Source organism: Punica granatum, chromosome 4, assembly GCF_007655135.1.
Source record: "Punica granatum isolate Tunisia-2019 chromosome 4, ASM765513v2, whole genome shotgun sequence".
Taxonomy (NCBI): Eukaryota; Viridiplantae; Streptophyta; class Magnoliopsida; order Myrtales; family Lythraceae; genus Punica; species Punica granatum.
This window is the reverse complement of record NC_045130.1, coordinates 25431530-25457889: the sequence shown is the minus strand read 5'-3', so window position 1 is coordinate 25457889 and position 26360 is coordinate 25431530. Positions and strand designations below refer to the sequence as shown.

The 26360-nt window shown below is 41.9% G+C and overlaps 1 protein-coding gene across 1 annotated transcript; it reads right to left on the bottom strand.

Moving 5' to 3' along the window:
• Positions 1 to 1729: 1729 nt before the first annotated feature.
• On the bottom strand, positions 1730 to 3048 carry LOC116203142 (F-box/kelch-repeat protein SKIP25-like). The gene has a single exon (XM_031534806.1). The coding sequence runs from the start codon at positions 3022 to 3024 to the stop codon at positions 1867 to 1869; it is 1158 nt and encodes a 385-aa protein (XP_031390666.1). The 5' UTR covers positions 3025 to 3048; the 3' UTR covers positions 1730 to 1866.
• Between the last annotated feature and the right edge of the window lie 23312 nt (positions 3049 to 26360).

Below are 26360 nucleotides of genomic sequence, written 5' to 3'. Positions count from 1 at the left end.
AGTCACGGCCTCTTCCCTTGCAATTCGCTAGCTTTATTGTGACTTTATTAATAACCGTCTCGTTTTCACTTTATATGTGAACTTTCCTTTGAATATTCTACGTCCTCGAATCTTTTCTTTTCCTACTAGAATCTAAAAGTAGGAATAAAAGATCTTTTAGTGTTTTTAATGTCCACAGATTTAATAAGGATGATTCGGTTTCGCTTTTTGGTCGAAGCTTGCTACTGTTGTGCATACAGAAATGCCAATCATGAAATCATTATGCGTGTATCGTGGAACCTTAACACTATATGTATATATATATATATATGTGTATATATATAGACATAAATGTGTATATATTCCTAGCATATATGATTGGGTCGGTAAACTATTTTCCCGTTATAACTAGAGCCATGTGTCTAGTACAATGAAATAATAATCCTATTAGCTAATAAAAGAGCATACACAATCCCATAACAAGTATCAAAACTGAAATCTCTTGGTTACTAATGAAATAATAATCATATTAGCTAATAAAAGAGCATACATAATCCCATAACAAGTATTGAAATTGAAATCTCTTGGTTACCAGGTGAATGCGAATGCCAGTACATAACGAGTATCGAACCTGAAACCTTATATTGACTCGGTAATTTATTAAGGGAAAATAGTAGAAAATTAAATTGTATCATGTTTTTTCTTTGGTAGGAAAAATTAAAGGCCTGTTTACAATCACTTTTTCCTATAAAAATTTTCAAAATTTGAAAACCGCAAAAAATATGTTTACTTTTATAGAAATGAAAAAAAATCGAATTTTTTTTTCTTCATTGTTCAAGTTTGTACATGAATTAGAAATTTTTTTTTGTTATAAGGGAGGTCTCTAAATGTAGTGCAAAAAGTAGAAATCCTTGAAATTAATAAATGGGTACGGATAGTCCAATCGGGTATTGAACTTGAAATATTTTGATTGTCAGACAAGAGCATGCGCCACTGCGCTACGTCCTCTTTAATAAAAGTTTTTTTATTCATTTCTTCGCTTTTCCATTAATTGATTGTTTCCATTTCTATTTTCTAATTTATGACTTTTTTTATTTACTTTTCTACTTATAAATTTAGTTCAAAGTCTTCTCAAACGATGGTCATCTCAAATATTTTACTCTAAAATTATCAAAAAAAAAAAATCCTGAATCTCTATTTTTCCAATCATAACGAGTCAGTTGAAGATTTTTATTGATTTATGTGGTTGCAAAAGTGCGTTTATGTATTAATAACTGTAAGATCAACTTATCATAATGTATTATGTTTTATATTAAAAATAAAATTGAGTTATATGGTAACCAAAAAATTGAGTTATATTTTTATTTACATGATTTAGGTAAAAAAATTTCTAACTTATCATAATGTATTATGTATATATAAGTTTTTACTTATTAAGAATATTGCTTAAATTTTTTTAGAGCAAAGAATTTTCTAACTTATTATTATAGTAAACACGCTTTTAAATTTTTTGTGCAGTAATAAATTTAGAAAATGAATAGAAAAGTAGACATGCTTTTAAATTTTCCCAATTTGTGATGTATCTTTTCGTAGTTCGCCAATTTTGGTTTCCTAGTAGTAGCTCAGAAGCTTGGTCTATGTTCTTATGCAATAAACTCTGCTTGCAGTTTATCAATAAAAGCAAGCGTCGTAGCATTCAGCTAAAAGAAAATTGTTGAATCTTGGTTCGATTTTTCACATGCGCACCCACGATTATGAAATAAATCCATTGTCTTTGCTCTTGTACACCGCATTCAAACAGTATTCCCTCTTCAGGAAGCTTACCCCTTCTCTCATGAATACGAAATACATCAACATTATATAGCTTAATATTAAACTTGAAACTTGCTATTCCATTTGTCGAGTCATCCTTGGAAGTATATGCAGGGCTACGACTTGCAACAGAGGGGGCGGCTGCACGACCCAAACCTTGACGGGCCTGGTCACAACATCAACCACAGCGATCCTACCCCCGTTCGCACACACGACACATGCCCTTCCCCTTGCCGCAGCAATTTGCTCCGCCCCCTTGAGTAGATCCGACACGAGGAGCACATCCCACCTGTCTTTCTCTCCATCATACTGGCTCAAGGCTCCATCTGCCTCGTCGATCACGTACATGGTGCTCTCGTCCATGGCTGCAACTGGCCCATTCCAGCCTGCTACCATGCCCTGAGGCATCTCCTCCCACTGATCTGTCTCGACGTCGTACAGCGCACCTTCCTTGATCGCATTGCCCTTCACGTTCACCATGCAAAGTTTCCCTCCATATCCGACAGCCTCTATAGCCTCCCTACTGAACCTGCCGTCTTTGAACCCTGCCTTGCTCTCCCACTTCCACTCCTTGGAATCCTTCCTTAGGTCCCACTCCTCCATCGACCGCGCCACATCGCCACGGTAGTGGATCCCAACCCCACTTGCCACAAAGACCCTGCTTCCCACCGAGCCGGTGGCACACCATCGGCGGGGTACTGAGATCTGCGGGCCGAAGAACCACTGCTTGGTAAGTGGGCGGAAGACGAGCGGGCAGGCTAGTGCAGGCTGGAATTGGTCGTTTGAGGCCGCGACGAGAACCAGGTGGTCGGACACAGTCACCGACTGAATCGACAACTTCCGGGACAGGAAAGATGGGTGGCGATGGAGGAGCCGGACAGGCGACTCCATTGGTGGGCTGGGGAGGTGCTGCCAAGTTGATGATAGTGGGTCGAGGCAGAAGAAGTAGTTGTTGTTACTCTCTTGGTTCATATGGGGCTGAGGTTGTGAGACAAGGGCATAGAGGGTGAAGAATGGGGGGAAAGAAGGGGAGTAGATGAGGCGGCGCCATGAACGGCAGACGCGGTATAGGAGGGTTGGGTGGACAGACGAGAGGCAGCGATGGGCAAGGTGATTCGGTAGGCCTGGCAAGAGGATTTCATTCCGGAGGTCAGAAGCCTCGATATGATCTTCTTCTGAGGAGCCGCCGGGTAAGCGTTTTACTTGTTTGCCAAGCTTTGGGTTTGTTTCCATGGAGGAAAAAGAGCTGGTTGTTGATGATATAAAATGAACTTTGTGAAGGTCCTCTCTTCTTCACCGCCCTCGTGACATACAATCAGAACCCCAAAAAAGTAATAATAATAAATAATATATAAGTATTTTCTTTTTATAAAAATTATTTCCGACCACGCTTGCAAACAACAAACTTCCCTTTTATTCAAGAAAACGAAATAAAACTAAATAAAGGAGTACCATAAATTTCACTTGTGAGAATTAATTTTATAATCTTTTGGTTCCAAACGGCGCCTTAAAGCACTGCATCAACATCTCTTCTTCAAACAAACTTCCCCTTTGAATCAATCAAAAAGCTTGTCATTAACTCTTTTCCAATTTATTTTGGCGACATAACTCATTCCAATTGGATCTCATCTAAGTTGCATCCTGCCTTTCCCGAATCCAGAGTGCGGTCCCTCTTGCAGCCTTTTATGCATGATTTTGTGCAGAATTTTATTTTATTTTCTTTTAGGATTATATTATACGAGGACGGGAAAAGAAATTAAAAGGACACGTGCAGTTTCCTTGACAATAAATTAATTTCGGTAATGCAGTAGAAATGAGGTTTGATATCGTGACATTGTTTTTGATCTGAAGTCAAGAGATTTCAAATTCGAATGTCACCAATAAAATTTTCATATTCTTATATTTTTTGTTCCTAACTTTCTCTTTTAAACTCGATAAAAAAAACTCCTTTTATACTCACGGGACTTATTTATAACTGATGAGAAAAGTTTCATAATACTATAGTTTTTTCCGATTTTTTTAGTTATAAGAGAGGATCGTGGTCTAGTGTAAGAATAATGAAGCTTAAATAAAGATGCACATAAATCTCATTGATGAGAATAGAATATGAGATTTCATGATTTTGAGTTGGGACTTACGCCACTGCACTAAACTCCATCCTTTTTTTTTTCTTAATTTTCTAAGAAAATTAGCAAAAAAAAAAAGGAAAAAAGTGGCTACATAGCTTTTAGCAATAAGTGAAAGGTGACAACTTTCTCGCAAATAAATGTAACAGCTTTGGAGATTGGATTTAGTATAGTGACATCTCTCTATATATTAAATAAAAGGCTTTGGTTTTGATTTTCGCTATAGAGGGGTGTCACTATCTTAAATCCAATCAACGTATAATCGACGTATATATACATATATCCCTCACCGAACAAACGATGACACATCCATACGGAGAAACTGAAAAAGTGAATCACAAATGAAAAGAGGATATAATATAGTGACACACGTTCTCATCTGTTAATCTAAAGATCGTAAATTTAAAACCTGATAAAACTATCTGTTCCCCTTATTAATTATTTATAATTTATCTTTTATTATATTAGATATTGTCTTAAGCCTTCTTCGTAACAGAAAAAAGAAAAAAGAAAAAAAAAAGCAAATCACATTAAATGAGGAAAAAGGTTTTGGGCATGGGTTGGCTCGAAAGCGTTGGATTTAATTATTTGAGGTCTTCTTCAAGTCTTCAACCCTTAATTATTCTAATGGCCACAGGGGACAAAAAAATAAAAATAAAAACAAAAATTAAAGGAACCTTAGGTCGACAAAGAAATAAATCTAGATCTGATGGAATTAACCTAATAGTCGAATTTTCACTTTCTTAGTAAAATCTGATTTTAAGCCATGAAGTCATCCAGAAGATTAAGCATAGCTTATGTGGCGGACATATGTATATCTCGTGTGCTTAGAGTCTTCATAAATAAATATATACTAGATACCATATGAATATTTTCTGTCAAATTTTGTTAATGCGGTTATTATAATTCCCGTTAATTTTTTTTATATGAAAGCAGGATCAAGATTGGCCGGGTCAGATGGTCCTATAACGCTCCGTTTCTGAATGAAATTTTATCGATCTTTTGATTTTTTTCAAAAAAATAATTTTTTAAAATTTTGAAAAATATTTAGATATAGATTTGTTGGACCGTTCATTACTTTTTCAATTTTCTAAGTTTTCTTTATTTTTTATATTTTTAATTTTAATTTTTTAAAGCAAATAAATATAGATTTGTGAAACCGGTCACTATTTTATGAAATATTTTAATTTTTTAGAAAAATGAAGTTTATTTTTATTTTTAAAACATACAGATATATAAAGATTTTTTTAGAAAAATGAATTTTTAGTTTTATTTTAAAAATTCGTTCTATATCTATATGTTTTAAAAATAAAACTAAAATTTGAGAAAATTTCACTGTCAATTTTTGAGTGTCGGTTGCTTGACCATTTTGGTGCATTCGCTTTACTTTGTTTGAAATCGAAAGTAGAGTTTTCTTCTCTCTCGTACTACTCTCTCTTCGCGACACACGACTGTAGTGGCCAGATGACAGCCACCATCGTCATAAGCACGGTAGCTTGTGGTCTCTGAGGCTACCAGCAACTTACTTTCGTCCCGGTGGCAGCTGCATTAAGCCCCCTAGCAGTGGGTTCTCTCTATGTCCTCGCCTAGTAGATCTTTCTTCCCCTAGCTGTGGGATCTCTCTTCACTTGGCTGATGTGGAAACCATCGCCATCGACAAGGTTGCAAGTGGCCTCTACTAGCAACCTTGCCATACGCAATGATGGCTGGCTTGGGTTGGAGAAGGTGACTAGCATGTATTGAATTGAATGGTTAAAAAAATTGAAGAAAAAAGAATAAAGTAATAATTCTGTTGTTGAATTGGAGATAAGTGGAATTAAAGTGAAGTAGAGTTAAAAAATGTTTTAAAACCAAACAAGCCACAATGGTAAGTATTCCAATCCCTAGCTAGTAAGAAAGTAAGAAAAATTAGGGGTGAAAGCATTTAATGGTAAGGATGGTAATTGTGCGAACATTGGATCTGCACATAAAATGAAACTTGGGTCACTCTCCATCTGGATTAATCGAACTAAAGGAGTTGTCAGCACCTCATTTTAGCTCACCAATTCAACGATGCTTATCAACAGCAATCCAAACTACGACTTGAGCATCCATGCAGAAGAAAGCTCGACAGAGCAGTAAATTGTTATTCTTTCTCAAGTCAATAGAGATAGGCAGATTATTCAAGCACATGACAGAAGAACATATAGAATCATCCAGTAACATACAGAGCAAACAGGAAGCCCATACGACATCCAAACCGACATTTTCAGAATACATTACGGACGGTACTATTTTCCGATAGTTCGCTCGACCATCGGAAGATAGCCAATATTGGACTCTAAAAATCCACATCAGAACCAAATGACCACCACAGCCACCTCCGGGGGTCAGTTAGGAGTCAGGAGCCACTGACCTTGTATCAAAATTCCATCGAACGCTACCGTGGTGACCTCTGACCCGAAAACTGCATAGTCGGGTCGAGACAGCTTTCGATCGGGTCTGTTGTGCCAGTTCAACGAAAACCAGCCCAAACCCGACCCACCAAAGGTCCAACCCAACTTTTTACAGTCCCATCCCGCATCCCGGGACTAGGTATGACCATTATCGACTTAGAGGAGCTAGGACTGTTACGTTTTTATTGCGTTTATGGAGGTTATAAGGGGTTTTATGCATGTTTCACTTCCAAGTTTTAGGCCCTGTTTGGATTCAAAAGCAAAAATTTTTAACTTTAACTTTAACTTTAACTTTAACTCAACACACTACACAACAAAAACACACGTTTCCCAAGTCAAATTTATAATCACATCTCATTTGTCCTTTTCTATAATCAAAATAAAAATCAAAATCAAAGTTACTTTAACTCTGAATCCAAAAGCACCCTTAATCTTTATGCAATTTCCATGTTATATCATGCATGTTTATCATCGTTTAAATCGAAGTCGAGGAAACCATATCGACCCGGAAAAGCTGAGATACCTCTCGGATTAACCTCTTGGAGAGGTAACCGAAGGGTAATCTTGACCTTTTCGGGTCAAGATCGGTTTCCTTGCCCCGATTTGAATTGTCTCCCGAATTTTTATGGTTTCCCACATCCATGGAGCCGGTATTATTTTATCGATTCCATAAATAACGTGTTTGTGCATGTTTGTATGCTTGAATGCGTTTTTCAAACTCATGGCGATACCGGCTTTGTTAAATACGTGTTATTTACTGTGTTTAACGTTTGAGCATACGAGAAATAGTCGAAATTGGGTGAAAGAGAAAGCTTGAAACCTGAAACGGGTCAAAGAAACCCACGGCTATTCCCAAGAGGAAAGAGCTGAGAGTTCTTTGACCTTATTCGGGTCAAGAACGATCTCTTTACCTCGATGAAATCTATTTATCAGATTTTGTACAAATTGCAATTTTAATATTGTGCAAATCCCGCATGCTAACAACTTTAAAACATTGTTTTTAAAGTAAAAATGCATGGATTAATGTATTAGTGACTCTTTCGGGGCCATTTGGGTTCCAAGGGTATTTTGGTCATTTTGACCAAATTATCCTCGATCTTCCTGGACCCGTCTTAGTCGTCGTATCATGAATTATTTTCATTAAATTAAGCTTTTAGTGGATCAATTCATGATCTGTCTGATTGTCTGTAACCCGTACATTTATTGTATTCGGCATTTATTTTTAAACTGTAAATTCACAAACGGGTTAATCGGGACGTTCATATGATTAAACCCACTTGGCACTGATAAGTTTGCATGAATTGGTAATTAACTGATAACTCGCGTCGATGAGTTGTCAAATGACGTTAATGCCCTTTTCAAAACTTGTCTATTTCAAAACCCGAAACGCATAGACTGATGTATAATGGATATTTAGAAAGGACTTCTGTGTCTCGACTTGAGTTTTTACCTGATTTTAAGTAACTCAGGTCAGGATACAGAAGATCTTTCTATATCACTTCCGGTTAGACCGACCGGTTCTTTGGCTTTTTCGAGATTCTTGCATAACCTTGGACGATCCAGGGAATTGGTTGACACTGGTTACAGGCCGAGGTGGCCCACACTGCTATGTTTTCCCTTTTCTGAAAATAATTTTCAAATAAATAACAGAATCGTCTTTTCACAATTCAGCGACACCCCTAGGGTTAGCTTGACAGAAACACTACGGTATCAGGATATGAACGAGCTACCTGTTCAGGTGCAGGTTCATCTACAAAGCCTTTTCTTATCCACTGATGAGTTTCTGTCATCCTAGCGTAGACTCAGGTAACTAGAACGGTTATCTCTGTCAGAAAACATGCAAAATGATGATTAACCTTTCACTCGACCTAATCAAATACTAGATAATGGTTATGAGGAATTCTAGATTCCAAATCTAGAGTCAAAACACTAGTTTGGCTAATTCAGTAGAAATTCAGTATCACAATACATAACAGCTGTAAAAACAATCCACACATACTAGATTTGACTCTCTTTGTCAAGTTCTCAAAACAAAGCCGAATGCAAAATGTTTTGCACGATTGTTTGCTTAGCATTTGGCATTTGCTTGCAAAATACCCCTGAGTTAATAATTTGTTAATCCACGTACACTCGGCAATAACAAACACATTGTCTGCAATTTGCAGGTTGTTTGTTACTTTTATGCTCTTGTTTGTCCATGCGAGTCAAGCCCGACCCGTAGGACGCATTGCACTTATGGTTCAACGCCCTAACCATCGAACACAGGGTCCAACGCCCTATTCACTGAGAGTTCAGTTGAATTTCTGTTTTTCGATTTTTCCTTGAACTCACGGCGAGTCGGAGCGAAATAATAATCGAAAGCGAACTGACTGAGATTTAATCATTTGTATTTTGTATTTATTATTTTGAGAGCATTGTAAGGATTTATTTTGTACATTCATTCTGTAAGAATCCCAGTCGAATCAATCGAATTGGTCAAATGGTTGCCCAGACAAGAGTAATCCCAAGATTTCGTGGTTCCGATTCACGTAGGAATTCAAACATCATAGTTTGATGAATTGTAACGCAAGATTGTGAACCGATTCCCCGACACGCGAGTTTACTTCTCTCTCGACTTCTCAACCGACATCGTTTAATTCACCGAATTTCCGATGTTAAAACGTGCAAGTCAAGCGCAACATAATTCACAATGTAAATAATTCAAACATGCAAGCCTAGCAAGCTAGAGTACCGAAAGGGCGTGCGGGATATAAGCCCGCACGTAACATGAACCCCCGAACTCGAACTTTCCAGTTCCACATGATCAATGCCTTAGCAAAACTAGGTGTTTCATACCCCTAGACCCGGGTAACTTATCTGACCTCGACCTTCGGGTCGTAAAATGATAAGTGGCGACTCTTTCTCACACGCGTCCGTCACGCATCCTCGGGAAGGTGGACACTCCCAAGTCACTCGATCCAAAAGCGCGCATACGGGCCCCGATGAGAGTCCACATTCGGGTCCGTACAGGAGTCACCACTATCTATTTGGGATCGTTGGAACCCAGACCGATTAGTCACCAAAAGACAAGAATTTGTAGCCAACTCTACCACCTATGTCTTTAAAGTGAAGGTCTATGAACCAAAGAGTAGGTTCGGGGGTTCTATTACACACGATCTACGAGTCATGTGCCCTTTCGGTACTCTATTTGCCTAAGGTTTGCCAAATTTTAATTATTTGCCGAATGAGTTAGGTCATCCCGCATCTCACACGATCCTACTCAAATTGAGCAATTGGGGCTCACTCGAACATGTGACTATATGTAATGATCATCGGCCTTAATTGGGCTTGGATGAATATGTATGCATGGATCATGGATTAAAATATTCCATGGGCTTATGCCCAAACTTATATATATGCATGATAACATGAATCACGGTTCAACTCAACTTGGGATGGGCCTTACATAGGCCCAAGCCTACCTTTTTACTCTAGAATTCTTAGCCCATTATCCAATATCCTAATTGCATTTTTTTTAATGCATGATTTTTCATGCATGATCAAATATGAGCCCACATCCACTAATTTACTAAAGCCCATCTATTTCTTTTTTTTTTGTGATTTTGTTTATTTAATCATAACATGTCCAAACGAATTCTCTCCGCTCGATTTTCAAATATGTCAGTCCATGACTCTTTTTCCACTCATGCTCACCTGCCCTACTCGACTTTCATAAAGTGATATCGGTTTGGATCCCTGAAGGGCCGGAGACTGGTACGGATCGATTCATGGAGTCTATAACGGGCTTTGGCCCATATTAGATTCGATGAGCCCATCCGGTTTGTGACTGGAAGTCATCAAGTCAAGATAGAAATGACTCGACTCTAATAGATCTCATGAGGGTTTTAAAGAGTCAATTCGAGTTTATTTCAAAAAGATTTACATGTCTTGCTTAAACCGACTTAATTTTCCAAAATTGTGACAAATTGGTTTTCGAAAATCATTTTTTCTCATTTCTTATGCACCTTAATTTGCGAAAAGGGTGTGCATAGCCCGGACTGACCCATCAGACTCCAACGGAGGCCCAATGGGCTTTTTCAAGCCCCGCGACCACCCGACCCACTTGGAAGGGAAAGGACAGACCCGAATGCACCAAATTGGGTCAATTGAGCATTCGGGTCTGTCCTCTTCCATTCGAGCCAAGGCGGCTATGAGGTTTGTGATGCTCTCTTGATCGTGGTTCACCTTGATTTGCGTGTCGGTGTCTTTCGGGCTCGATTTTTGCACAAATCAACCGTTTTTAAGTCTGTAAAGCCGAGTTTATGTGGTTAATTTCTTTGTGTGGGTTTAATTCGTGGTATTATCAGCAATCCACCGCACACAATCATTTGTTATCATCGTCTAAGTCATGAATCAAAACATCATGATCATCACGCAATTTCCACTCTACAGGCCAAATTCATCACAAGTCCACATCGAATCAACTTAGCTAGGAAAGATAACATCGATCGTACTCCTTTGTTTCGGCCGAGTGTATGGGGGGTTGGACCCGACTCCCCTTAACCCATTTCATATATCCAATGTGAGTTTCTATCAATTTGAGTCATTTATCACCCAATCATTATCAATTCCATGTTCATATGGGTTTCTTCCCACATAAGCAACTCCAATTTTTAAGATTCGAGTTGAAGTTAATCCCGGTTTCATGCACATAAGTCCAAAAAAGATTAATCCATGTTCACAAGGAATCCAATTTTCGATTTCCCTGATCTTTTAGGATGTGTTTACATGTTTGGATTCATATGAGATTTTGGCCATAAACCACATCAAATTGACGAGAAGTTCACCATGGAGGTCACTATTGATTCATCATCACTATACATGCCTTTAATCATCCGAATCTCGTCAATATCCATCAAAATCAATCCATTTTCATCACATTTAAATTTTGTACAGCATGGTTGCATGGCCATTCCAAGTCATTTCGCCATCCATTTTATTGATTCCAAGTGATTAAAGTCACGTATTGATTAGTTAATATTCATGTGAGGAGAATTTCGTGATTTTGATGCCCAAATACATTAATAATCATAAACGTCATCCAAACATGAATTTAGCATCAATCATCACCAATCAACCCATCAAACACACATCAATTCATCAATCACAAGTCCTAATCATCGATCTAGGTTCAAGAGATTCGGCCTTGTCCCTACGAGATAAGGATGCATCTCAATAGCTGCAAATCTTCAATTGGCAACGCTTCTCGCCGGTTTGAAGTCCCTCGACCCCAACACAACGAACAACCTATGAGGTGGACTTGTCTAATGAGTAGACAAGCCAAGGAAGAGCTCACGGGTATAAGGAACCCAAGAGCTAGTGGCGGCTCCAATGGAAACCGCGAGAGGAGAAGGCTATGGAGGAGGACAGCCGCTATTCTGTTAGTTTTGGGGTGGAAAGACGCTTCTAATCATGAAAATAACATCGGGAATGGACTCAAAAGGTTGAAAACGGTGTGGTAGTGGTCTTGGATAGTCGAAAAGAGGTGGTTCGCTGGCCGAGATAGGCCACGGATGGCCTCACCGGCAAGGAGGAAGGGGCTGCTGACTTCAAAGTGGAAAGGGGAGAGAGGAGAGTTTTTGCATATATATGGTGAATCAATGGTGATTAGAGGGAAAAGATCAAGATCTAAGGGTCGTTGATTTCTAATTAAGGCAGAGGTGTGAGACCCATCAGACTTTATTTTCAAACATATGCATATATATATATATATATATATTATACATGTAAGGTACTTTTTTGTGATGGTACGTCAGATTTCATTTTCAAACATATATATATATATATATGTACATATATATATCATACACGTAATGTACTTTTGTGGTTGTTTAAAAAAAAAAAGTGTGGTGCCATGGACCTCACGTGGGCCAACCTTTCTTCTCTCCTTCCCGAGCACACCCCATTTCCACCGCCATGCTATTAGGCTATTTATTTCTTCCATTCTTCCTTTGTTTTGGGGTTCAGCTGCTTTATTTCTCTTCCATTGTTCTGACAGCAGCGGAGAAAACAAAGAAGAAGAATAGGGCACAACTGAGAGAGAGAGAGAGAGGTTGAGCATAGATTATCGACATGGATTGGGATGAAGCATACTAAAGCCAGGTATCTCGAAGACATGAACTTGGTGATTTATTTTTGGGAGTTACCGGTGAGTACTTTATTCCATTGTGAAATAATATATATATATATATATTATGTGAATATTCTATTTCCTTATAAAATGATCTATTATAGTTATATAAATTATTTAAGAAGAGTGTTGTGATAGTTAGAGATTGAGAAATCAGTCTGCTTATGTTGTGTGAATTGATTTGAGAAATATTGCCTATTTTGTTTCATTTTGATTTGAGATATGTAGTGTGATTGTGTAATCTGATTGTGTATGAGAGATATGATGATAACATGCTGCCATTGTAATGTGATTGGAATTGTGCTAGTGTATGATGATGTATGAGGTGAGGTGGCATGATTGCAATTGATTATGCTTGTATTGTTTAAATATAGCCATGGGACCGCTGGACCCGGCGGAGTATAAAATAGGCCTGATCGGCCGCTGGACCCTGCGAAATATAAACATGGGCTAGATCGGCCGCTGGACTTGGCGGAATATAAATAGGGGCTTGATCGGCCTCTGGACCCGGCGGAATATAAAAATGGGCCAGATCGGCCGCTGGACCCAGCGGAATACAAATAGGGCCTGATCGGCCGCTGGACTCGGCGGAATATAAGTAGGGGCATGATCGGCCGCTGAATCCGGCGGAATATAAGCAGGGGCTTGATCGGCCGCTAAACCCGGTGGAATAAAAAAAGGGGCCTGATGGGCCACTAAGACCCGACGAAATACAAATTGAGGTCAACTCTTACCGCCAGAAGTTAATAGGCGGCCCCCGCTTATGAGATGTGGATATTGGAAGTTGAGAATGGTATGAGCGAGATGTGTGGGGTCACGGTACCGTCATAACTCTGTTGCGAGGAAATGCAACCTTATGGTTATATTGATTTGGTTGTGTTGTATATTGTTTATTTGGTTGGATTGCTGTAAATGTGATGATTGTTATGATTGTCTGAATTATTATGTGGAAGCCGTGTTGTTGCTAATTTGATTTAGTTAGGCTATGAGTGCAAGATGATGTTGGGTTAAATGTTAATTCTAATAATAGTTTTATATGGTTATAAGGGCAATTGATTGTTGATGAATGAACTTAGTAATCATTTGTACGTATGTCTAATATGTCGTGTTGGTGAATTAATTGATAGACTTGGTTATGCTACTACTATATATATGAATATTTAGTTGTCTAAAATACATTTATCTCTTAATATTATTCATTTTGCTTTGGAATTTAGTGCTCACTGAGATGCAGCTCACACCCTGCATACTTTTTTCCAGATAAGCTTCTAATTGCTCGGAGAAACCACTTTTTGATATCGGGGATCAGCTTTGAGGACTAGGTAGGAACCTTAGTTATTTGATAGATATCATTTTTGTATAGAATGGACTTTAGAATGTTACGACCTGAAGATTTTGTTTAGTTGTATCACTGATGTGACAGCGAAAAAGAAATCTTCGGAAAAGTGTATATACCTATTAGAGTTGATGGATTGGTTATATACTTTGGAAATTTATGTGAAGTAAGTTTTTATGTGATAATGGATTCGATGAAATTTAGGAAAAGTTCTATCGAAATTTCAAGTCGTGACAATTTTGGTATCAGAGCCTAGGTTAGGAGATCCTGTAGACTTAAGTTGAAGCGTGATCCCCGAGTAATTTTTGGATAATTGTGGATATTTTGCTAGGATTCATTTGAACTCCATGCTTATTCAACATTTGAGTTATTTATGGTTTGGATCTGTTAATGAATAAGAATGGGCTTATGTCTGCTTGTTGAAATTTACATTGCACTGCACAATAGGAAAAATGATACTAAGCAGTTGAGGATTGGAAATATCATTAAACAATTAGGTTTTGCATATCAGGTTTTACATAAGTTCTTGCAATTCTTTGAGCACATATATTTGATTTAGTTTGTCGGAATATTATTTGGATCCTCGATTGAATCCAATATTTGTTGTCATGGTTGTAATCTCTTTCTTTCTTTCTTTTGGTAAGCAATGAAAATATAAACTTTTGGCATGTGTATATTTATATTCTTGCATATCTATAATTTGACTTGGCTTATGTTTGAGAGGGTTATTCTGTTTGAAAGAAACACTGTGATTGAAAGCTTGATTAGGAGCTCAGAAAAAGGAAGAAAGTCAGACAAGGATGATCCGGTGGTCAAGAATAGGAGAAAGAGTGTGATTGATTGAATTCTTGACGATAAGGAAAAATAAAGAAGACTCGATTTTGCTTTTGGCAAAATTATTATCATACTTTATATGCGTTGAGTTCCTATTAATTAGGTGTTCCTTTTTCTTAAATCACGTTCATTCTCTATAAATTGGTTAACGATTCGGTCTGAAACGGAATAAGGATAGATGAGACCCATAAATAGAAAGCGTAAGCTATGTGGTTTATTTTGATTGTTTAGAAGACTTATTGGAGTTGGAAATTTAAAGAATGACCTTAAGTAGTAATTTGGGCTTGAAATCAGTTGCTATGGAAGTGTTTTGTATGTGATAACGATTAGATTTCTTCTTGTATCTGAATGTGTATTCCTGCGAATTCGATGGAATGAGTAAATCTATTGGAGTTTTACCTTTCTGGGGTAGGTAAGAGAAGGACTTGTTCACGGACTGCTCTAGGGGATTACCAAATTAGGGAAGTGGAAGGTAAAAATCTAAATTGAAGTCTCAGAACCAAAGTTAATCGAATTGGAAACATATGTGATTGAGTTTTGATTGTGATTTTCCGTTTAATTGCTGTGTTAGTTATTCTATTAGTTTCGGTCTTAATTGCTTGATTTAATTATGAGGAACTTTTAATATCTTACTGACATATTAGTAAGATTTTCCAAATGTTGATGTTTATTAATTTCTTTGTGCTTGGTTAAAGAAAAAGCTTGGGACTTAAGTATACTTTTCGAAATCTATAAATAATTATTATAATACTATTAAGACCTAAGTAAAGGGAGGCACCTCAGGTTCCCCATAGTTTAAGTTTCTCATGGAATCAGCGTTATGATCAGCTATTCTTCGAGCTTCAAACGAGTGTTGAATTCAGTTAAGTATCAAGGTCAAGACACATTTCAGCTATACATATATGGTTTCATAAGGATTCTTTACAGATCAGGTTCAGATGTATTCTTTCAAGAAGTTCTTGCGACTTTTGAGCATGTATGTCATATTTCCTTCATTGGGATATTTCCTGGAGTATCAACTATTCAATGTTGTCCGCCATCCTGCGTTCTCCGGTTCTAGCAAATGGTGACTCCAGATTACTTTCTCTTTTATATATGCAATCAGTCAAGGTTGATGTTCTCGCGAGAATGATCTGATAGGATCGAGAGAATTGTTGTTCTGCTTATTCAACTAGATCTTATTTGGTTTTCATCATTGATCTTGGGATTTTATTATTGCTTAAGTTAATATTTTTAGTCTGGCATCATCGTATGATTCAGCAGGGTTTCTGGTATTCTAAATTATATCTATGAGCTACCTACCTTGGCATGGATAATTATTCCACTGGAAAAGCTATCAGATTTAGAGAAGCCAATTCTACCATCAGCCAGGACATATACAAATCTTTGATCACTGTACGGACCCGAATGTGGACTCTCGTCGGGGCCCGCATGCGCGCTTTTGGGTCACGCGGCTTGGGAGTGTCCACCTTCCCGTGGGGACGCGTGACGGACACGCGTGAGAGAAGGAGTCGCCACTTATCATTTTACGACCCGAAGGTCGAGGGCGGATAAGTTACCCGGGGTCTAGGGGTATGGAACACCTAGTTGTTGTTAAGGTATTGGTCTGTGCGGAACCGGAAAGTCCGTGTTCGAGGGTTCATGTTACGTGCGGGCCTATATCCCGCACGCCCTTTCGGTACTCTGGTTTGCTAGGCTTGCATGTTTTATTATTTATCGCATGGATTAAGTTGCGCTCGGCTCGCACGTTTTGACACCGGAGATTCGGTGAACTAAACGATGTCGGTTGAGAAGCCGAGAGAGAAGTAAACCCGTATGTCGGGGAGTTGGTTCACAATCTTACGTTACAGTTCATCGAACCATGGAGGTTGAATCCCTGCGTGAACCAAAACCGCGAGATCTTGGATTTACTTGTGTCTGGGCAAGCATTAGACCGATTCGATTAATTCGACTCTCGGACCGTTCGCTCACCGACTGGAATTCTTACAGAACAAATGTACAAAATAAAAGTCCTTACAATGCTCTCGAAAACAATAAATTCAAATTACAAATGGCCGAATTCCAGTTGACTCGCGTTCGATTATTATTCCGCTCTAACTCACCGTGAGTTTAGGGAAAAAACCGAAGAACTGAAATTCAATGCACGCTCTCACTGAATAGGGCGTTGGACCCTGTGAGTGATGATTAGGGTGTTGGACCCTGTGCTCGATGATTAGGGCGTTGAACCCTAATATTATTCGGCCTAGGGATCAGGCTCGACCCGCATGGCAAACAGGTGCGGAAAGATAACACGCAACATGTAAATAACAGACAATGTGTTTGTATTCACCGCACGTACGTGGATTAGCAAGTTTATTAATCCAGGATATTTTGGCATGCAAATCCTACCCTAGACAAACAAACGTGTGCCAATGTTTTAGCATTCGGCTTTGGTTTGAAATTTGGAAAAGAGAATCAAATCTCATGTGTGTGGATTGCTTTTATAGTGATTCCGTGTTGCGACACTGAATTACCACTGAATTGATCCAAACTTGTATTTTGACTCTAGATTTGGAACCTAGAGTTCCGCCTAACCATTTTCTAGGATTTGGTTAAGTCCAGTGAAATGATTAGTCCGATAATTGTATTTTGATACAGAATACCCAACTGATATCTTAAACTGCGCTAGGATGTCGGCAAATCACGAAATGATGCTCTTGCCCTTGATTTGAAAATTTGTTTTCAGAAAAGGAGAACAACACAATAAGAATTTGAAAGTATGAGGGTTTTGAAAAGGGCATTAACACCGTTTTGTAATTCGTCGACGCGAGTTACAAATTAATGTCCAATTCGTGCAAAGTTGTTTAAATTGAATGAATTAACCGTGTGAACGTCCCGATTAACCCGTTAGTGGAATTAATGCTTAAGGTTATTGCCGAATGCTTTAATTGTGAAAACGATTGGTGATTCGACGACCAACACGAATCCGTAAGGATCGAGGATATTTGGTCCAATGACCGAAACTACCCTCGTAACCGAATGGACCCGAATGAGTCAACGATACTCGAATCCATGCATGCTTTGTTTTGAAAAGACATGTAAACGATGTTTTAACATGGGAATCGTGGAAATATCGAAATTACAATTTCATACAATCCGAGAAATGAATTAAACTCGAAATAAGGAAATCATTCATGATCCAAAAAGGCCAAGAAGCCCTCGACTTCACCTTGTCAAAGATGGCCGAATACTCTCATGGCTCGATTCAAATCACAAATAATTTCCTTGTCTTGGTTTAATCATTTTTTCGCATGCTCAAACATCAAACATGATGAATAACACGTTTTTTTGACAAAAGCCGGTATTACCATGATTTGATTAACTCATTTAAACATGCAAACATGCACAAACAAGCTATTTAAGGAATCGATAAAACAATACCGACTTCATGCATGTGAGAAAACACGAGAAAACTCGGGAATCAAGCTTGGATCGGGCTAAGAAGGTCGATCTTAACCCGAGGAAAGCAAGCCAAGCCTCGGTCACCTCTTCTTGAGGCAAACTCGAGAGCTCTTTTGCTTATTTCGGGTCGGGAAGGTCTTCCGAGGGTCGATCCAAACGTTTCACGACATGCTAACATGTTATATGATGATGAACATGCATAATATAACAAGAAAGTGTATAAAAATTAAGTCTTGCAAGTTAAACATGCATAAAACGCCATATTACTCCATAGCCATGCAAATAATGTAAAGAGCCCTAACTCCTCTAAGTCAAGAGTGATTTACCTAGCCTCGAGATACGAGGAAGGAGTCGGGGAAGTGTTCGAGAGTCGTGTGACTCGGTTGAACGCTTGGAAGAGTGCTCGGGTGCAAGGGCATGCACGTTCGGGGAGCTAGGTGCACGGGGCGTGCGGCTGGAGTGCACGGGAGGTGCGCGGGAGCGCGGCTGTTCGCGCGGGCGCGCTGCTGTGCGAGCGTGTGCGCGGCTGGACGAGCGAGCGTGCGGCTACGGGTGCACTGTTCACCCGAGAGCACGATCTTCGCCCGAAATGAGGAAATCAACCTGAAATGATGAGCAAATGACTTCAAACCAAAAATCTAAGTTCATGAATGAACTCCTTGGGTCCAAAACATGTGGTCCATGGAGTTTGAGAAGTTTTGAACTTAAGTCGGGATGATGAACATCGGCTTCCGACTTAAGAAACTCAAAGCTTTCTTCGGGTTTGTTTCGGTTTTTCTCTCTTGGTTTTGAAGTGTTGAAGCTTGCTGGTTTTTGAGTGTTCTTGGCTATGGAGTTTGAGAGGATTTCTTGAAGGATAAAGGTTGGAGAGAGTGTGTAAGAGGAAAAGTGATTATCTTAATCACTTTTGGGCCATTTATGGGCAAAACTAATGACACAATTAGTGAAACAAAGCATCATTAGTGGGCATGCTTAGGATGGACGGTTTGCTTAAGGAAATATCTAGCCCTATCCTCTTCCATTTGCATTAATGAAGAAGAGATCAAAGCATTAAATGGCATTGAAGAAGAGTTGGAGTGTTGTCTTCAAACTCTTTGGATATTTTGGCTAAGAATGCAAGTTGGCTTCTTGCATTGAAGAAGAAGAGGAAGCTTCTAGAGCAAAGGGGTGACTCATCTTGGGTAGTCCGTGGGTCCCACGACCGAAGAGGAGAAACCGGGAAAAAGCTCGAGTCTTGATTGATCGTGCATTCGAAGTTCGTGGTTTGAATTGAACGTCGAATTATCGATATACGCGAGGAAACGGATTTAATGAGTCCGAGATTGACATTTTCCGTGAGGAATTGCCAAATATCTGTATGAGACTCGGAAGCCGGTTTTTCTCCTTTTATGCATTCAGAGCGAGGTTATCCACTTCTGACAACATATCTTGTATCTATATCCCACGTCGATCATTTTGACACAAATTGTCAAATTACGTGGGCACTTGTCCCTTAAGCCGGTAAATGCAAATATGGGGCCGGAGATGTCCTAGGAGGCCGAAACTGGATTTCTCAAATTGCTTTCTGAGTTTCTTGGGCGATCCGGAGATTACTGTGATCTCTGTTTGCTGAGATTGGGCCTCTAAGTATATGAAAAGTGCATCTGAGACTCTTAAAGCACTGCTCGAGGGGTCTAGATGAGTTGTGTGATTCATTCCGGCGATTCCACATTGAGCCTTGAGAAGGCTAGCATTGTGTAAGGTAAGCATCCGGCGTCAAGTTTCCCCAAAGAGGACCTCCGGATATGGATCTTCACTGAAAATGGCCTTTTGTGCTCCTCGGAGGTTACTCGGGAAACCGTGAAGGGTTTTGCTGTCCGTTTTGCCCAATTGCGAATGTCCGCTGGAGTTTTCAGGGCAATGTAGTGTGAACTTCGTTTGCCGTAATTCCATCAGACCAGTCTCCGGTTACGCTCTTCCAAAGAAGGGTATGCCCGTTTTGTCGTTCGGAAGTCATTCAGAGTGTTTGTATGGATTCTAAAAGACAATATGAAGCACTACTCGTGCTCTGTATCATTGAGGGGCATGGCCGCATCTGATATTTGGAATTAACTTTTCTCCGAGAAACCGGCATTTTTGAACTTCCACTGAAAAGTTGTATGTATACAGAAAGTTGTTCTGTATAGAGCAGATGATTTGCAAAATGCCTTTGGGGACACTTTTCATATGTTTGGCATTGGAGTGGATTTTTGGAGTCCAATATTGGCTATCTTCCGATGATCGAGCGAACTATCGGAAAATAGAACTGTCCGTGTGATATACTGAAAATGCCGGTTTTGGATATTGCTGAGCTCTCTAGTCACTCTATTACCCTTTGATGACCCCTTGAGTCCTTCTGTCATATGCATGTGTCATTTGCTCGATTTTGCCGACTTGAGAATGAATAGTGATTTTCTGCTCTGTTAAGTCGTTTTTCTGTATTCTGCTCAAGTTATGCCTTGGATCATTGCTGATATCATCGTTTGGAAAGGTGAGCCGAAATGGGGTGCTGACAGCTTGCCCCTCTTTGACTGCATGCTCGAGTAGAGGATGCAGCCAAAGACTTCAGAAGCGCCTCAATTTGATAGCAATGATTGATATGGAACTTCCGATAACGGTCTTCTCCCTCTTACTTTGGATATGTGAGGATGTTATACCTGATGCAGAAATGTAAAAGTCGGGACAGACCCGAGGGGACGGATCCCTGTGCTGAAAAGTAGTCGGGACGTATCCGAAGGGGACGGACCCCTGTGCTGAAAAGTAGTCGGGACGTACACGAAGGGGACGGACCCCTGAGCAGAAAAGTAGTCGGGACGTACCCGAAAGGGGACGGACCCCTGTGCTGAAAAGTAGTCTGGACGTACCCGAAGAGGACGGAACCCTGTGCAGAAAAGTAGTCGGAACGTACCCGAAGGGGACGGACCCCTGTTCTGAAAAGTAGTCGGGACGTACCCGAAAGGTTTGCAATATGCACGGGGCGCATACCGAATGAACAACATGGTTCAAAGGCGCCTACCCAATGGACTTGCAAGATGCAGGGCGTGTTGCCCGGCGGGTTTGCAAGGTGCGGGGTGTTTTGCCCGGCGGTTTGCATGGTGCAGGAAAAAGTAGTCAGGACGTACCTGCATGGTTTGCAATATGCACGGGGCGCATACCGAATGAACAACATGGTTCAAAGGCGCCTACCCAATGAACTTGCGTGGTGCGGGGCGTGTTGCCCGGCGGGTTTGCAAGGTGCGGGGTGTTTTGCCCGGCGGTTTGCATGGTGCAGGAAAAAGTAGTCGAGACGGACCCCTGAGCAGAAAAGTAGTCGGGACGTACCCGAAGGGTTTGCAATATGCACGGGGCGCATACCGAATAAACAACATGGTTCAAAAGCGCCTACCCAATGAACTTGCGGGGTGCGGGGCGTGTTGCCCGGCGAGTTTGCAAGGTGCGGGGTGTTTTGCCCGGCGGTTTGCATGGTACAGGAAAAAGTAGTCGGGACGTACACGGTGGGGATGGACCCCTGAGCAGAAAAGTAGTCGGGACATACCCGAAGGGGACGGACCCCTGTGCTGAAAAGTAGTCGGGACGTACCCGAAGGGGACGGACCCTTGTGTAGAAAAGTAGTCGGGACGTACTCGAAAGGGTCGGACCCCTGAGCAGAAAAGTAGTCGGGACGTACCCGAAGGGGACGGACCCCTGAGCAGAAAAGTAGTCGGGACGTACCCGAAGGGGACGGATCCCTGAGCAGAAAAGTAGTCGGGACGTACCCGAAGGGGACGGACCCCTGTGCAGAAATGTAGTCGGGACGTACCGGAAGGGGACGGACCCCTGAGCAGAAAAATAGTCGGGACGTACCCGAAGGGGACGGACCCCTGAGCAGAAAAGTAGTCGGGACGTACCCGAAGGGGACGGACCCCTGTGCAGAAATGTAGTCGGGACGTACCGGAAGGGGACGGACCCCTGAGCAAAAAAATAGTCGGGACGTACCCGAAGGGGACGGATCCCTGAGCAGAAAAGTAGTCGGGACGTACCCGAAGGGGACGGACCCCTGTGCAGAAAAGTAGTCGGGACGTACCGGAAGGGGACGGATACCTGTGCAGAAAAGTAGTCGGGACGTACCCGAAGGGGACGGACCCCTGTGCAGAAAAGTAGTCGGGACGTACCCGAAGGGGACGGACCCCTGTGCTGAAAAGTAGTCGGGACGTACTCGAAGGGGACGAACCCCTGAGCAGAAAAGTAGTCGGGACGTACTCGAAGGGGACGGACCCCTGTGCAGAAAAGTAGTCGGGACGTACCCGAAGGGGACGGACCCCTGTGCAGAAAAGTAATGTTGCATGGGATGCATTGCAGAAAGTAAATGCAAACGCTGAGGGGTTGCGTGAGGTGTGGAAGGAATCATTTTGATTCCTCCATCACTGAGCTTGTCCGTGCTGCAATCGATGTGGTGGCAGAATGCTTCGTTACTTGCCAATTGATTGCGATGCAACTGAGTGCCTAGAGTGCTGCTCTGAAAATTCTTCTTTTGGGTTGAGATTGTCACCCGTCACATGAAGTAGAGATGAATCGATCTTGGGGAGACATCTTCCAAGGAGATTTGATTTGTCGGAGGCAGACGTTGATGCTGGGACGAAGTCATTTTACTGAAGTCTTACCTCTGTGGCAGTGATGCGTTTGATCTGCCGAAAGCCGGGGCTCGCCGCTAGGCGGTTACCTATTGGGCTGCCAGAAACCGGCTTTGCTGCTGAGGAATGATTGTGCTTTGCCGGAGGCCAGCTCTGCTGCTTGGGCGGTCATGCTTTGACCTGCAAGAAGTTCGCCGAAAGTAGGCATCTTGTATTGCGAGACTCGAGCTCTAAGACAGAGCGCCTACGTATCCCGTGGAACCGGGAATCAGAGTCTGTCGTAGTTCATTCAGTTTGCAGTACCTGTGATCCTGACATTACTAGTAAATCATGTGAGAAATACTTACAAGTGATAGATACAGGTAAGCATGAAAATGTTGTTGCAACACGCAGATCTTCAGTTTTGGGCCACCTAAGTGACTCGTGAAGAATTTTGCTTTAACAGTGCAGATGGGTCTCGTTCTCGGAGGCCTAGATGCGAGGCCTCGAGGTGCTCCCGTTAGCTATGTATTGGGCATATCGAGACATCCCTGACAATGCCCTAGCAGCTCTATCGGTTGTTCAACGTGCCCGTCGATTTTGAACCCTTCTCAATAGGGTACCGTAGGGCGGCTGCATTTGCAACTCGTTTGGGAATTTCTGTTTAGATTTTATCAGACTCGGTCTGACCATTTCCAGAATGCTATGACGAGACCTCGGAAAAGAATGTCTGGGATTTCAGCTTTGTGGTAGCCTGTTGAAGGGTGGCTGTGACCCATTTTGGAGTTATGCAAAGACAAAGAGAAAAGAGAAAGCTTGGGGGAACACGCTGCCCCAAGTTAAAAGGATACACGAGTTCAAGCCTGCAGCGAGATGTACCCCTTTTCCTCTGTTCTTTTATTGTGTAGACTATCCCAAACTGCTTGGATGGCACGCTCGGTTTGCCCACTGTACTTGAGGAGGAATCCGCGCTGGACGGTTGAGCTGTATTAGAGGGCTGATCGAGGATCATGTTGGAGTAGATAATCTGGCCACTTCCGTTGAGGATCCCTATTTCGCACGATGTGTGAGGAACCAGGGGGTCATTTTATCCATCTCTCGTTTAACTCTCCTTTTGCTACGGTCACCCACCTCGGGGCCGTACCTCTCAACCTAAAGGGGATGAGCTCTCCTTTTGCCATTACCGCCCTAGAGGGTTTCCGGTCGTGCCTCTCTTTTGCCCTAGCTTTTGCCTAGGCCGCCCCAAAAGGGGTTTTCAACCTAGCGGGATCAATTCTTTTATCTCTCGAATTTGCAAGGGCAAAGGGTTTGAAGGATTCAACCTCCGAGTGTATTGTGTTCTGTCTCCATCGAAGAGTGGTGTCTACTGCTTCCCCCTTTTTTTTTGTTTCAGGGTTTATTGAATGCTTTTCAATTGGCGGTGCCGGTGCTTTTGGTGAACGTCGGCGTTGCCCTGTTTTGTTGGTTGGCGGGTTTTTCCCGCTTCTTTTTCTCACTCTCTTCATTGGCGGGTTTTTCCGCTTTCATTTTTCGCTCTGTTTTTTTTTTTGCAGTCGGGGTCTGTTTTGTGCCCCGTGTCTTTGTTTGGAACCCCTCGACTTTGGATTGTCGAGGCCAATTTGGTGTGCTTTGCCTCGTGGAGACTTGTTGCTTGTTGCTAGCCCTATTTTGTGAAGGACCGGCTTTTTTTGGAAGTTTGACTCTCGTGTACTCGAAAGCTGAACTTCGTGTCATTTGCCCTTGCAAGCGTAACATGTGAATTTCCCCTGTTGTCTAGGAAAAGAAAATATCAAATTGCCCCATGTGGAATAGGAAACCGAGGTTGCCCCGGTGTAAATGTTGATCGGGGATGCCCCGGTCTTCATTTTATGGAAGTGGCCTGTGGCAGGCGCCTTGTGCGATGTCTCCGATCATCTCTTGCTGTTCTTCACAGTGCGTACCTCTTGGGGGGTGCACGTTGTTGAAGCCAATGGATGTTCGAGGAAGACTGTTGTATCGATGCTGAGTGATTCACTCAATTGTCCTTGTCTTTGGCTTCATAGGGGGTACCTCATCGTCGAACACCTCCCTTGTCAAAGTATAAGGAAAGGGTCCGAGACAAGTTCTCGGGGAAGCGTGAACTCGCGCATCGCTCTTCGCCTGTGGTCAATGTGCCCCTGTGAAGGATGACAAAGAAGACAATGCATTAGGCGATTATGCGGGGGGATATGTGGTAAGAAATATGGGGTGGACCCATGGGAAAATCCTTTTTGTCCCACACGCGACCCATGGGGTGTCGTGTGTGGATGACATTTGTTTCCGGGAATCTAGTCATCACCACTCTGGAGTGGTTAGACCATGACTGAGGTCACATAAGCATGTTTTCCCTAATTGTGAGTAGGCATGCGCAGCCGTCCTAGGGAAGGCTCGAGGAGTCGGGTCCCATGAGGACAGGTGAGTCGAACAGGTCCGACAGAACTAATAGGGCGTCTTCGAGACTGTCCTAATGCTCCATTGAAGGATTTGTTCATGTCGGGAGCCCATTTATTTGAATGCATTTGAATGAAAGCAACAGAGAGTTTAAAGGAAACTGCGCGTGTTGCCCCAGCGTTTAGTCGACGATCACAACGGAGGTGGATGAGATCCATTCTTTGATCGGAGGCATGACCGTGCTGGTCTGCAATCGAGAGTTGGGTCATGCTCTGTTTGTGGAGCTGTCACTTTCGGTCTTTGCAGTGGAAAGATTAGACTTGCTCCTCGAAGTATCGCTTGGATGAATTTGAATCCAAGTCGATTTTGGATTTCAGATGAGCCTGAAAGCAATAAATGCGAGGTGTCAAAACCTGAAAGCAGTAAATGCGGGGCCGGAGCCCAAAAGCAGTAAATGCGGGGCTAGGGCCCGATGCAAGGCCGAAGCCCGATGCGGGGCTGGAGCCCGATGCAAGGCCGAAGCCCCATGCAGTAAATGCAGGGTTGACAGGAAAGTGCAAGAGATGCAAAAGCAAAGGTCAATGCTGAGAAACAGCGCAGGGCGCTGCAAAGCAGTGACTCTGATTCGCTTGTGATCATCGTGGAGAGAGGGTAAGAACTCAGTGTTAACATCCCAAGGAGCTGGATGAGAGACGTTTGTTGTCTCAATTGTGGTCGCTCAGTATTCAGGCTGTCTTCTTGTTGAGAATTTCCTACAATGGAAAAAGAAAACAATGAAGGAGCATGAACTGTTCAGGATTTCAATGCAAGAGTGTAGGGAAGCGAACTGGCCTGGTAGGTGTTGTGCGAGCACACCGAGAGACATGCATTGATTCTTTGAGCGTGCGTGCATGAGTTAGTGTGAACATGCTTGGACATGTATGAGGCACGCTTAATCGTTGGTAGATGCGTGGGGTCATGTGGAAAGATGTGCGTCCAATCACGCGGTGACACTCTCTGTTAGGAAGAAGTTAGTGTTAGTTAACTTCGCCTGGGAAGGTTGATCGGCCCTCGGGCCACAGCTCGTCTTGCTGTAGAGGAAGAGTGAAGGCCGCGAGTGGCCTGCCCGCGAAAGTGGGCACGACTCGCCTATCGTGCGGGGTGGGTGGCCGGGATGGACTCGGCTTCTGGTCATAGCACATCTCGCTATGGAGAAGTGAAGACCGCGGGTGT